Source organism: Cupressus sempervirens, chromosome 7 (assembly GCF_028749045.1).
Source record: "Cupressus sempervirens isolate cs-2001-9-10 chromosome 7, ASM2874904v1, whole genome shotgun sequence".
In the NCBI taxonomy this organism is placed as follows: Eukaryota; Viridiplantae; Streptophyta; class Pinopsida; order Cupressales; family Cupressaceae; genus Cupressus; species Cupressus sempervirens.
This window is the reverse complement of record NC_143124.1, coordinates 709147391-709162361: the sequence shown is the minus strand read 5'-3', so window position 1 is coordinate 709162361 and position 14971 is coordinate 709147391. Positions and strand designations below refer to the sequence as shown.

Here is a 14971-nt window from a genome sequence, read left to right as displayed (position 1 = left end):
CATTCAACCTTCATGTGCCCATACTTGTGGCAATAGTTGCATTGAATATTTTTATTCCTGAAGCTTTTTGAAGTTGGAGCAGAGGACTTCTACTGAGAAGACTGCTGTGAGAGAGACTTGCCTTTATCCTTCTGAAAGGACTTAGCACCAAAGGCTTGTTCTTTGGAGGTGGAGTTAGAATTGCTACTGAATTGCTGTTTCCACCGATCTTGTTGAAGCAGAAGTGTACAGAGATTTGTGAACTTCAGGTCAACACCAATAGAAGTGATGTTGAGAGTTTTATTAAATTGCTCGTAGGACGTGGGTAGAATTGCTATCGAACTGCTGTTTCCACCGATCTTGTTGAAGCAGAAGTGCGCAGAGATATATGAACTTCAAATCAACATTAATAGAACTAATGTTGAGTGTCTTGATAAAATGCTCATAGGACTTGGGTAAACTCTTGAGAGTTATGACCACAATGTCCTCTTCCTCAATCTTGCATCCAATGGCAAGCAACTGATCATGGAGTTCCTAAATCCTATTTAGGTGTTCTTGGAGTGATTTCCGCTCATGTATGATAATAGAAAACAAATTGTTCTTGAGAAAGAAGGATCTGCTTTTGTCTGAAGTCTCATGAAGCTTCTTGAGATGCTCCCATATCTTGACAACTGTCTTGTTGGATGGAATTTGAGGGGGCTGATCATCAGCTACAGAGAATTTGAGAAGCATCACCACTTCCCTATTATGCTGATCATGTGAAATCAGATCAAGACTAGCTTGAGTAGGTCGAGTTGTAGTACCTAGAACCACCCGATTGTTGCCGCGATATTCAAAGATGGTTAACATCTAGTGTTTTCACATGCCATAATTGTGATTGTTGAACTTTTAATTTCCCTCGAGCAAAATAGTAGTTAGTGATGCCATAACACATTTTTTAGTGAAAAAGTGTGAAAATTTGTGAAGGCACGTACTTCGAGGAAAAAAATGAAAGACATAAAAAAATGAAAAATACCCAGAAGAGAGCTCAAAAAATCTAGAAAGAATAGGTTGTTGGATTCTAGATCCACTAGCTCAAAAATCGAAGCACCAAGAAAAAACAGACGACTACCCTGTTGAGATCTCAAAAAGCCCATCAAGAATTAATTATTATTTTTTGATCCATTACAGAAAATTAGTGTTTCAACCAAAATAGCCCTGGCTACAAAAAAAACCCCAAAAATGGTGGAAATGTGTAGAAAAACACAGTGTTTGGGCACATAAATGAGATTGAGGGTTCGAAAACCCTAGATGTCACTAAATAGAGCAAAAATGATTATAAAATAGGCAAAAATGACATTTTTTCGCAGGAAAAAAATGACCACAAATAGGCTGTAAAACATATGAAAACTAGGCGCAATTTTACCAAAAAATTACAGACAAGAGTTGTAGAAAATGATTGTAAGTTGCAGACAGACAAAAACGCCTTAGACAAATTTGATATCACAGAAAACAATTTCGGAAAATATTGCTCTGATAATTTTGAACAATAAAGTATTATATTTTTTGATTTTTTTTTACTTTGATACCATATCACGAAGTAATTGGTAAATATTTGCTTGATATTAATAGTGATCAAGAGATTAATTTATACAAGAGATTGAATGATGTTACCTTAGGAAAAAATCGTAAAGAATAGAAACATCCTATTCTAGAAACAAGAAACTAAATATTAGAAACATTCTAATATTTGCAGGAGATTACAATAGATAACCATTAGATACTAAACATAGATAATAGAAACTATCTATTATTGTAATAACAACTACATATAAAGAGTGTACTAGATTAGTTAAGACCACTAATTGTCAGTAATTGCCAACCACCTCCCACATTTAGTTGGATAATCATATTAATTACAAAACAGAATAATTATATATTTAATTGACTACAACTATGCACTTTTGCTGACTGCATCAATCCCCACAAAGAGAAAAGTCATATTCTAGATAACAAGGTCAAAACTGGGAGTGGACACAACAAAACTAAAGAGTATTTATTGAGAGGGTAGGGTGAAAAGACATCCCTGGATGCATGAAGGATGTAGGAGGTGGTTGCTTGAGATTGCTGCCGCTGAAGTCATTGGTTAGCCACCAACTTTCGCTCTTGACTTGTCTTCACCATATAAGTGTCCACCATCAAATGCTTCTTAGTAATCTTGAGCTTAGTTTCCCTCTCTGACAACTTCAATATTTCTTTGTGCTGACTGTGGGTACTACTCCACAAGATGGTTGGTCCTCTTTGTAAATTGTATTGTCCTTCCCTGCTTGTTCCCCCCCCCTCTCTCTCTCTCTCTCTCTCTCCCCCAAATACAATCTTTACTAATGCTATAACTCGTCTATACCCTTGGCCTAGTTGCTCACAAGACTTATGGATTTGATCATCCAACTCCTTTTGGGCATTCTTAGAGTGGCGTTTGGCCTTGTCTTGCAATAGGGTGGCTTCCTCCATCAACTTCACATGTTCGCAGTAGTGAAGGGGTTCGAAAGTACAACTACATGCCATGAAGTGCTTTTAGAACTCATCGATGTCTGCCTCCAATTTTTAGTTGCCTTGGTTGCTACCAACATCTTAGGTGTCTACTTGTGGGGACCCTTGGAAGTTGAAACATTTGAAGAACTCTCGCTGGTACTCTATGTACATGAATTTAAAAATTCCCTTAATCACGTGACATTAATGGATGATGGCCAATATCAAAGACTTGAAAGAAGTACCCAACAAACTCACCTTGGTAGTCCACCTAGACAAATGAAAGAGCACACTCGGTTGCATGTACCACTAATGGATCATGGCCAATGTCAAGGTCTAGAGTGGCGTAGCCTACCGTATACATAAACTTGGCCATTGACTGCAATTCTTTGATCTATCATTACATAATATTTGTTAGTTCATAGGGATTTTGTTGCCCATCTATAGGGCAATCTTGTCAATGACTCCATCTCTCCTACAGGTGTGGCTCGCAATAATGTAGCCTTTGGAGGTGCTTGTGGAACAACAAGGGAGTTAGCTCAACGATTTGCTGAACTAACTTTGTGGCTATTTCTTTGGAAGTGGTGAAATTGGTTGCTATCATCAATTCTCAAGTTGTTGAGTATCAAGCCATCACTATCTCTTGTATCTCAACATTCTTTGAAAGTAATCTCGTTGACTCTATTGAAGGGCAATCCAATGATACTGCTAACATGTCTTAACTAGTTGTCGATGTTATCCTTTGGCTCTGTTGTGTCCTCTACTGGAAGTGTAAGCATGGCTAGAGGTGGTACAATTGACACTAATAGTTCCACAACTGGTGGTGCTGGAATTCTCGCCTATATGATTTTTAATTGTCGTACCGTTGGTGAAGGCGGTGTTAGGAATACAAGTTTGGTTGACAATTGGATATACTAGTTATGTGCTGTATTGATGACAAGTATTGTCATTGATGACAACATATGCTTATTTGATCATGCCGGACAAAGATTTTGTATATTACACAGATATTATTGGCACAATGAAGTTAACACATAACAGTTTAAGCTATGTAAGCTTATGATTATGTTCATGGATGAGTATAGATATCATATCTATGTTTGCTTGAGTTGATGTTGAGTATTGGTTGAGTTACAAATCATTTTGTGAGTACTGGCAGAGACTAGTGTTAGGAAATACTGACAGAGATTGTTGGTAGCATATTTGCTATATCTTAACGATGAAGTGAAATTAATGTCAGTGAGCTTGGATCATGGTTGTAGACATGTTCGTGATGCTATGTTCATGATAGTAAAGTTTAGAGATTATTTTGGAAAGGTCATTGAAGTGAAACATGCAATATGTTTTTATGGCATTTGACTAGGTTGAGGAAACTTAATGATCTTCATTGTAAAATGTATTATTTGTATTGTAACATTGTGGGAACCTTAGAGTAATAATTGTAATGATGCTTAAGGAGTTGTGTATGCCTTAGTAAGGTCATATGTAATTAAATGTACATTTGGGAAGTTCTAATAGACTGACCTAATTAGTTATTTGAAAAGAGTATAAATGAAATATGTTTTCCTTGGATGTAAAGTACATGTACTATGATTCGTGGATGTGGTCAGTTGATGCGAACTTGAAGGCTGGATGATTACATCAGAGAAGAGATTGAGTCAGTGTATGGTATTGGGCTTCAAAGGAAATATGTTGGATATGTTTGAAAGATCCTCAATCCCCGAGACCCTTGAAATTGATGTTTGTTTAAAAGTTCGAGACTTTGATCAGAATTTTGTACCTTCGAATAGACCTTATAGAATTCTGTTTTCTTTTTGGTTTTTTCTCACTTTCAAGTTTTTAGGTGTTTTTGAAGATATAAGCAAGTAAATGACAAATAACAAATGACTTCGAACTAAGAATGATGAGCAGCATTCATATATTGAAAACACTTAACAATCTGGAAATGATTCAAATTGTACCGCGCATAATATTCAAATTTTGGCAGTCAAAAAATTGTTAATGTTTTAGCATCAGTAGAAGTAATTCGTGTTTATCTGATATACTAATCTGTGTTTATTTTTAACAGATGAAGTTGTTACTGCTGATTATTAAATCCAATGCATCTACACACACACACACATGTGCTTTGGATCATATATGTTTGCATTATAATCATCGGCAGATAACAGTATACTTATCGGCAGCCCCATTCACATTATCAGATTATTATATGTGATCGGGCTCCTTGATGTAATATATACGGGCGCATATTTGTGTTACGCACTGTTTTAACTACACATAACAAATCATGCCCCCGAAGAGGCATGACTTTCCATATTGTATATCAATAAAGTGCAGATCGCTGAATAAACATAATCAATACACGGCATTTTGTATCAGCAGTCTGCACCCAGTTTATCATAAACAATTCTCCTTCACATATATAATCTGCAGGGTTATCAAGAAGTTATCTCAAACCATCAGCAATACAAGATAAGGAAGTCGACTCTGCACCTACAGTCCCAGAGATCTGCAATATTCAAAGAAAAAGGCTGCTGAACAGTAATACAAGTAAGAGTTACATTATTCTTGTGTTAATTGTTTTATCTATCAGAGATCCAAATAAAACTAACATGGTATCAGAGCCATTCTGATAAGAAAAACCATTGCACAATATATATTTAAAATCTCAGTTTTTGATAAAGGGGCTAAAACTCTAAATTATTAAATGGTGAATCATGTGAGACTAGAAGATAGTCTTGAGGGTGCATCCAATTTCTCTTCATGGAAAATTAGAATAATGATAATATTAAAGGAAATGGAATTAGAAGAATTTATTGAATCAAACATGGCTATGCCTGAAAATGGACCAGAGAAAGCAACATGAAAAAGACATAATAACAAAGCAATGAAGATCATTATAGATTCCATAAAAGATCATATCCTAATTTCCATATCTAGTCTCAAGACTGCATTTGAAAGGTTCTCCACAATTAAAGATACATTTGAATTCAATAATACTAGTAGATTATTGATCTTAAAACAAGATCTACTATACATTAAGATGAAAAATGGAGAATCAATCACCTCATATATTTTAAGAATTTTTGAACTAAAAGATCAACTTGCAACAATGGACAATCGAGTTGATGAAAAAGAACTCAGCATGATAGCATTGAAAGGTCTTCCATTATCATGGGAAACATTTATTCGAGGGTTAAGTTCTCGACCCAAACTTCCAAAATTTGATATATTAAAAAATGAATGCACTCAAAAAGAATCTAGACTAGTTTCAAGAGGACTAAGTACAAATCAAGAGGGAGAAATCCAAGCACTACATGTAAAATCAAATAAGAAGAGAAAATTCAAAATTCGAATACAACAAAAAGGAGTCTAACAAATCTTACAAGCAGCATGATTGGTCAAAAGTTAGATGTTTTAAATGTGACAAAATTGGTCACCCCCACAAATTCTGTCCTGAAAAGAAAAGAATTCAAGCAGCCCTAGCAGAAATCAAAGAAGAGGGTGAAGAGAGAGAAGGAAGAGAAAACTATGCCTTTTACTTAGCCCTTTAAAGTGAATTAAACTCTAATAACAACACTTGGATCATCGACATTGGAGCATCTCGACACATCACCGGTTTTAGGGACAAATTTGAAACATTCACTGAACAAGCCTCATAAGAAATTACCATTGGAGATAACTCTACTTATTCTATTAAAGGAATTGGTTCTTGTTCAATTCAACTAAATTCAGAAACCACACTACAACTCAAGAATGTCTTATATGTAGCAGGAATTAAAAGAAACCTAGTTTCTATTTCTGGTCTAGCTGATCAAGGTTTCAGAATCACCTTTCTAGAGGACAAAGTCCTAGCGTGGCCCAAGAATTCTAATATTAAGAAAGCCATTTCTATTGGATTTAGAGATGGAAGTCTTTATAAACTTTGTAATAGTCAAAATTCAAAATTAGCTCTAAGTCATGAAACTTCAAACTCCATTGAAATTTGGCATAGGAGGCTAGGTCACCTTCACTACCGAGCATTATCATCCTTGGAAAAAATTGTAAAAGGTCCCCCTAACTTAAAATCTGATCACTCAAATATTTGCAAAGGATGTGCCTTAGGAAAAAACACTAAACAATCATTTCCTCACAAATCTAAGTGCATCCTTGAACTGATTCACACTGATCTTTGCGGTCCTATGTCAGTACCGTTTCTTAATGGATGTTTCTTCTATGTAATTTTTATTGATGATTACTCTAGAAGAATGTGGATCTATTTCTTGAAACAAAAGGAATCAACTGAAGTCTTAGCAAAATTCAAAGAATTCAAAGCCTTAGTTGAAAATCAGTCATGACATAAAATAAAAACCCTTAGATCAGACAATGGAGGTGAATATATTTTTGATATTTTAAATTTTTTTTGCATTTCTCTTGGGATTAAGAGGGAGTTTTCTATACCTTATAATCTTCAACAGAATGGAATTGCGAAACGTAAAATAGATCAATTGTTGAATCAGCCAGAGCAATGATGCATGACCATGACTTTAATACTTCCTTCTGGGCCAAAACATCTAATACTGCAGTCTACAGACAAAACAAATGCCGACACTCAGTGTTGGAAAATAACACTCTAGAAGAAGTATTCACAGGCATTAAACCTGACCTAAGTCATTTAAGAATTTTTAGATGTCCAGTTTATATTCACATAACTAAAGAGAAAAGAACAAAACTAGAACCTTCTGGGAAAAAGGGAATATTTATTGGATATAGTGAAACAATTAAAGGATATAGAATCATCATTCTAGGGCAAAGAACAATTGAGATTAACAGAGATGTAAAATTTGAAGAAGATACTGCATCTAAAATTTCTAGAAACAGTGATGAATCTATTATTGAGTCTATTCCTGAAGAAGATCAAGAAACAAAAATTGAGAGGGAGAATGATTTTGAACCTTCCTCCTCCACCATGCCTATTCATGAAGAATCTGAAAATACCACTAATAAAAAGAGACCACTCTAGGCTATAAAAATGATAGAAGAAAATCATGTTGAACCTAATGAAGTAATGCGAGAGAGCAAAAGAACAAGAAATCAATCATGTTATGTTGCATTGTTAACTGAACTTATCAAATCAGAACGTTCTAATGTTAAAGAAGCACTTTCAAATCAATCTTGGAAAGAAGCAATGATTGAAGAATATAACTCCATAGTAAAAAATGATGTATGGGATGTGGTACCAAGACCTAAAGACAAATCAATTGTTTCTTCCGAATGGCTGTTCAAAATTAAACATGCATCTGATGGCAGCATCGAAAAATACAAAGCTAGAGTTGTAGCACGAGAGTTCTCACAGCAAGAAGGCATCAATTATGAAGAAACTTTTGCTCCAGTTGCTAGATATACTTCTGTCAGAACTATCTTGGCTATTGCAGCATCCAAGGGATGGAAGGTACACCAGATGGATGTCAAAACAACTTTCCTCAATGGCAAGATTGAAGAAGAAGTCTATATCAAGCAATGAAAAGGGTTCAATACTCATGACAACAAAACTCATGTCTGTAAGTTAAAAAAAACACTTTATGGTCTTAAATAGGCTCCCAGAGCTTGGTATGAAAGGATAAATTGCTACTAGCTGAAGTTAGGATATTCCAAAAATGAAGCTGATCCCAACTTATATTTAAAAACAAATGGTGATGGTATGATTATTCTTGTGTTATATGTTGATGATTTGTTGATTACAGGCGAATAATATCTCATAAAAAATTGCAAACAAGAGCTCACAGTAGAATTTGAAATGAAAGACTTAGGTCTACTTCACTACTTTCTTGGATTAGAAGTTTGGCAGCAAGATAACTGTATTATTCTGAATGAAGTGAAATATACTGTAGATATCTTAACTAAATTTGGGATGATAGAATGTAATCCAACAGCTACCCCTATGGAAGTAAATTTACATAAGTTGAAAGATGATGTGATCAAATTAGAACCTACAGATTCTACTTACTATAGGTAGATTATTGTATCTTTAATGTATTTGGTTAATACTCATCCTGACATATGCTATGCTACTCACACCTTAAGTCAATTTATGTGTGCACCTAAGAAGATATATTTACATGCAGCTAAATACATTTTGAGATACTTGAGAGGTACTATTGGAATGGGAATCAAATATAAGAAGGTCAACATCGAACTTCATGGATATTCAGATTCTGATTGGGCAGGCAGTCCTATTGAACGTAAAAATACTTCTGGATATTGCTTCAGTCTAGGATCTGGCATGATTTCTTGGTCTAGCAGAAAACATACTTCAGTTGCTCTAGATTATTGTATGTTTAATGTATTTGGTTAATACTCGTCCTGACATATGCTATGCTACTCACACCTTGAGTCAATTTATGTGTGCACCTAAGAAGATATATTTACATGTAGCTAAATACATTTTGAGATACTTGAGAGGTACTATTGGAATGGGAATCAAATATAAGAAGGTCAACATCGAACTTCATGGATATTCAGATTCAGATTGGGCAGGCAGTTCTATTGAACGTAAAAGTACTTCTAGATATTGCTTCAGTCTAGGATCTGGCATGATTTCTTGGTCTAGCAGAAAACATACTTCAGTTGCTCTAAGCTCTATCGAAGTTGAATATATCGCATCTTCTTTAGGTGCTAGAGAAGCAATATGGTTACGGAAGTTGTTAGCTGATTTGTTTAAAAGGCCTTTGAAGCCCACTGTGATTCATTGTGATGGTCAAAGTTGCATCAAGCTTTCAAACAATACAGTATTCCACAATCGCTCCAAACATATTGAAATTCCTTTTCATTACATTTGAGATATGGTAAATCAAGGAATCATTCAATTAGAGTATATCTGTACTAATGAGTAAACAACTGATATCTTTACCAAGCCTCTTGCTAAAGTGAAGTTGAAATATTTCAGAGAAAAACTTGGTATGATTAATTTGTAATATTGAATATTATATCAAATTTAATTCATGTATGTTTATGCTTCTATTATTTGTTAGTAGCATCATATGTAATGAAAGGTGATGATCTTTCATATACATATTTATTCAGAAGGTAATTATTTACAAGGTGACGATCTTGTAAGTAATAGGCCTGTTATCATGGACATCTCTAGACATTGCTTCAAGCAATTAGAGATCATAGATAACAAATTCATGTTATTATCATGGACATCTCTAGACAATGCCTCGAGCAATTAGACATCACGAGTAACAAATTTTCAAGGACATCTCTAGACATTGCTTCAAGCAATTAGAGATCATGAAATTCTATGTTATTACTATGGACATCTCTAGACATTGCCTCGAGCAATTAGAGATCATAGGTAACATTCTTATTGTGGCTCCTCTAGATATTGTTTTAGACAATTAGAGATTTTTAATATGCATTATGATAAGTGTTCATACTTTTGTGTTCGGATTTTTAATTGTTTCATAGTATGAAGATCAGATAAAGTGATTAGATTTCTATACTGAAATTCTAAAGGTATTTTACTTCTCTCTTGCTAAAGAGGGAGTGTTAATGTTTTAACATCAGTAGAAGTAATTCATGTTTATCTGATATACTAATCTGTGTTTATGTTTAACAGATGAAGTTGTTACTACTGATTATTAAATCCAATGCATATATATGTGTGTGTGTGTGCGTGTGTGCGTGTGTGCTTTGAATCATATATGTTTGCATTATAATCATCGGCAGATAACAGTATACTTATCGGCAGCCCCATTTACATTATCACATTATTATATGTGATTGGGCTCCTTGATGTAAAATATACGGGCGCATAATAGAGCCATGACTATCGGGAGTCACGACTCTCTGTATTGTATATCAATAAAGTGCAGATCGTTGAATAGACATAATCAATACACGACATTTTGTATCAGCAGTCTGCACCCAGTTTATCATAAACAATTCTCCTTCACATATATAATTTGCAGGGTTATCAAGAAGTAATCTCAAACCATCAGCAATACAAGATAAGGAAGTCGACTTTACACCTACAGTCCCAGAGATCTGCAATATTCAAAGAACAAGGCTGTTGAATAGTAATACAAGTAAGAGTTACATTATTCTTGTGTTAGTTGTTTTATCTATCAGAGATCCAAACAAAACTAACAAAAATAATTATATCAAATGGATTTGCTGCTGTCTACAATGAACCTGACGCTAGCTGTAGAATGGTTTTACAATCACAAAGATGGAGAGCTTGCTGTCACAAACCCTTGTATGATCTACAAACTGCAAAACGTGGCTGCTAATAAGGAATGGTGCCCACAATACAAGCTCGAGCTGCCATTGGAAGAAACACCCATGCTGGAATAGGCTCGTCGTCTAGCTGAATGTGATGTTTCCTTCTGATAAATGGTGCTATGAAGAATGTCGATCCTTGCTACAGAGAATAGTACCGTCCAACTCCAATACTAAATCACCAAATCTTTGTTGAGGCTTGTGTCCCAACACTCTAGACTTAGGGTTTTCGTCCCAAGCCTCTGAATCCCTCCACTAGAGCAATTTTCAATTTCACAAGTTTCAAATGTCAAAAGATACTCCACAATTAGGTTTTCATCTCCTTATAACTCCTTCCAAGTGCATATCGAAACCTAAATGAGAATTACACTTTGCACTTTATACTAAAATAACATTTTCCCAAATAAAGGCTTCTAGGCTATAGAAAAAATTACTTTATTAAAATGTCATAACTCAAAGCGCCAAAAAGTCTCTGGATGATAAAAATAGTTTATAATAATTCAAAACTTTTCTAACGAGCTATAACACAAGGGCACATCTGACCAAACGAAGCCATACTCCCTTTATTACTCTGAAATGGCTACATAAATAGCCTTATTATAAATTATTTAAATGCTAACTTAGGAAATATTAAAATATATTAAAATATTCCCGATGTTGCCTTTGAAAGCTCAAACCAACCAAATAAATGTGAAACTGACCATTGTAGAGTGGAAATATTATGCAAATTCACAGAGATATGATATGCTAACCACACAGAATAGTCCAATTGAGGTACATATAAAGTTAAACCTAGACCATACCATTCATACCATAGTACCAGTAGGCGAGGAAATGATTTCTATACTAAAATCAAAATCAACATGAGTACACTGACAATATTCCAAATATTTATAGAAGGGTCGATTGGTTGGAAACCAACCAATGCATTTCCTCACCTCTTAACTACCCAACCCGACTAGCTTTAACAAGTACTAGACATAATAGTTACTTTATTCCGACTACATCTATGCCCCCAAAAAAAGAAGTCGTGTTCTAGACGACTGTGGAACATGAAACCAACAAAAACAAACTTTGGCTTCAAGAGGAAGGATGGGAGGACATCCCTGTGCTCGGAGCTCCCCTTAGTGGTTGTAGGTCTTGCTTAGTTGTCTTCTGCTTTGTCTGAATGCCTTGCAATACCCATAAAACATCTATCTTCTTGGCTTCTGCGGTGGCGACCTTGCTCTCCAATGCAGTTTTTTCTATGTTCTAGGTTTCCTACATGGCAACTTTCTCCGCTGCCCATTGATGTTGAAGACTCTTACTTTCCAACCCCCAAGCTTTAGCTAGGCTTCTTTCTTGTTTAAGTTTCATAAAGGTTCCTTGAAAGGCAACCTCCATAGCTGTAAGCGCCTCTATAAAAGGCGATTGTTCCTGTCCAATGGCAATGATAGAACTGCTCGTCCATGTAGCAGCGATGTCCTTTGAATATCCACCCTATTTTAGTAGTCACCAATCTGTGTGGCAGTTAGTTTGCATAAAGGCGGTGTTGCTCTGAATATCCACCCTATTTTAGTAGTCCCCAATCTGTGTGGCAGTTAGTTTGCATAAAGGCGGCCAACACCTCAACTGTTGCTATGACAGTTTCCAGATTCTGAGCCCTGGCCTGTTGCATGATCTTCCTAGTAGAATGCTCCATGGCATGAAGCTCAGTGAGGAACAGTTTGACCTTGGCTGCAAAAGAGGTTGTGTTTGGTGGTTCCCCACGCTCGCTTTGTATCTCTACCTGATCCTCAACAGCTGTCCCTAAGGGCGAAGATACCATGCCTTCTTTCGTACCCTGTCTGCCTCCTCCAGAACGGTATCTGTCTTGGTCACATCCGTACCAACCATTGTCGTCATGCTTCCCCAAGTGTGAATTTCCCTGATTTGTTTATCCTCTCCTACTAGCTGTACCACAAGAGCAACCGGATCGACTATTTTTGGACCAAGAGGTGTTTGTAAGCTCACTTTATTGGCACACTTTGTTTGGCACCTCAAATCTATGACTTTAGCATGGGAGTGTTGTTCCAAAAAGATAAGTGGCGCCATCTTCAAAACTGATATTGTGGAAGCTCCCCATGTCGGAATTTGTTGCCCGCCACCTGTTCCTTCCTTGACTCCTGCTTGATTTGGATTGGAATTATCTACTGCCTCAATTCTGTCGAGATTACCAGGTAGGTTCTGGTAAAGCTCAGGAGGTTCTAATACTCTTGTTGGAAGTGGCCCCTCTGTAGGTGGTAAAACTGTAACCGCTTGTGGAGCCCCTTGTAGATGACTCAGGTGGATCTTCGCCTTCTATGAGTCAGATGAAGATGAATCCATATCGCTGCCTTCTTCTTCTGAACTTTCGTCATCCTTTTCCTCTTCTTCAAATCACTGCTATTTGTTTGGGTTTCTTTTTCTTTGGTTTGCCGCCATTGGGAGGGCCTACACCTATGGTATCCATATGGAGCTAGCATGTCATAGCCGGCTTGTAGGGCTCCACCCTATTAGCCACTACCAGTGTTCTCGGTGCTCATTGCTCACCTGAGTGTGTATTGCTTCTAAGAATAAGGCTACGGCATGATTAGGCATGTAAAAGGCTTTGTGTTTCAGTTCCATGAATTCTCGAAGCTTGTTAGAAAGAAATTGAGCCTAGTTATACGTCTGTCTTTTATAAAGACCCTCCACAACAGGCAACATCCAAGGGGCAATGTCAGACGTGCGGCTGCCCGCTGTGTGTTTACATTTTACCAATCTACAATACATCGCCATTCATCATTACCAATGAAAATCTTCTTGAGACTCCTACTGTTCTTTAGAATTTTGTCCCATTCCAGACTTGTAAGATTTTTCCAGCATATTAGGTTTAACCATTTCTTCTGGTCTTCTACTGTCGTAGGGTTTTTTCCAGCTCTTGCCTGTATGGGGGATTCCAAAAACCCTACTTATTTCTTCTGTTGAATATGAAATTGTCACCTATTGCTGGAAATACTGTACTATAGATTTATGACATGATTTCTCATATCCTGTGAATAAATTCCATAGTATAGGTTCAAACTCTTTTAATTCAAAAATTGGCATGAAAATGATTTTATCTACCTCTGCTGCGCATAACGCCTTCTTCAGAGGATGGTCTCTCTGGTTTTTCCCACAAAGTCCTGCACTCGCTTCCCATCACACTTTCAAATGCAATATTCTCAACTGTGATTGTGATTTTCCTGTGCCACTTTCCCTTTGCTTTTTGTCATCTTCCTTACCTCCTTTGCTTGCAATGCCGCAAATTTCTTCTTTTTGGAGTCGATAATGTTTCCTCTGCTTAGATTTCCAATGCTTAGTTTCACCATTGTGTGTTGATGCATTTGTTCCCAGATCTCTTTAACTGTTTGTATATGCCACCTGTACCAACTATACCAACCATTCTTGTGACGTGACTGCTTGCAATAAAGCCCTTCTTCCATCTTAGAATTGATGGGTACGGTTGCTTGTATTGTCTTTTGCCATTGTACGGACTCCTTACATATAGATGTTACCTCTTCCTCTCGTACGAATGTTACCTTTTTCTCCCGTACGGATACCTACTGATGTCATATGGTTGGTTGTCGTATGAAATTCTGCCTTACGGGTGGTTGTTGTACCAAATTCTTCCGTATGGGTGGATGACGTACGAAATTTTTCCATACGGGTGGCTGCACTCGCTTCGTATGGCTAACCCTATCATATGCTCTTCTCCTATGCTTCCCGCCAGTGGTATGGACGTTCGTACGAGTGTTCCTTTCTCTACTCGTATGGCTGGTGCTTTCTCCATTGTTATGGTAAATATGTTCTGTAACTCCTCTTTATATTGACCCGGTTTAAGTTTTTCTCCTTCATTACTTGTACTTTTTGTTTTGTGTACTTGTTCTTTTTCTGTACTTGTAAAATAGGTGCTTGCTACTTTATTTTTGTCCTTATATGCTTTTAACTTAAACCAGTTTATTAAGTATTTGATAGGTTTGTTATCCAAAGTAGATAACTTTATTGCTCCATTCTCCTTTATTTCTGATATTTTAAATGGTCCTAGCCATCGGACTTTAAATTTTCTTGGCTTTATTTCATTTTTCCCATTATATCTTATTAGTACCAATTGTCCTTGTTTAAAATCCATTTTCTTCAAATGTTTGTCATCCCAAAATTTTAGCCTTTGCTAGGCCACCTGTGTACTCCATTGAGCAAA

General features: G+C 36.3%; 1 protein-coding gene across 2 annotated transcripts in view; it reads left to right on the top strand.

The window, feature by feature from the left end:
- Positions 1-14971, top strand: part of LOC149549185 (receptor homology region, transmembrane domain- and RING domain-containing protein 5-like) — a 118624-nt gene that overhangs the window by 33374 nt on the left and 70279 nt on the right. The window contains exon 5 of one of the 2 annotated variants that reach the window (XM_089792596.1): positions 4924-5040. The exons of the other annotated variant lie outside the window; for it this stretch is intronic. Within the exon in view, the coding sequence (XP_089648722.1) occupies positions 4924-5040 (117 nt within the window). The remainder of the gene's footprint in view (positions 1-4923; positions 5041-14971) is intronic. 2 annotated transcript variants of the gene reach the window in all.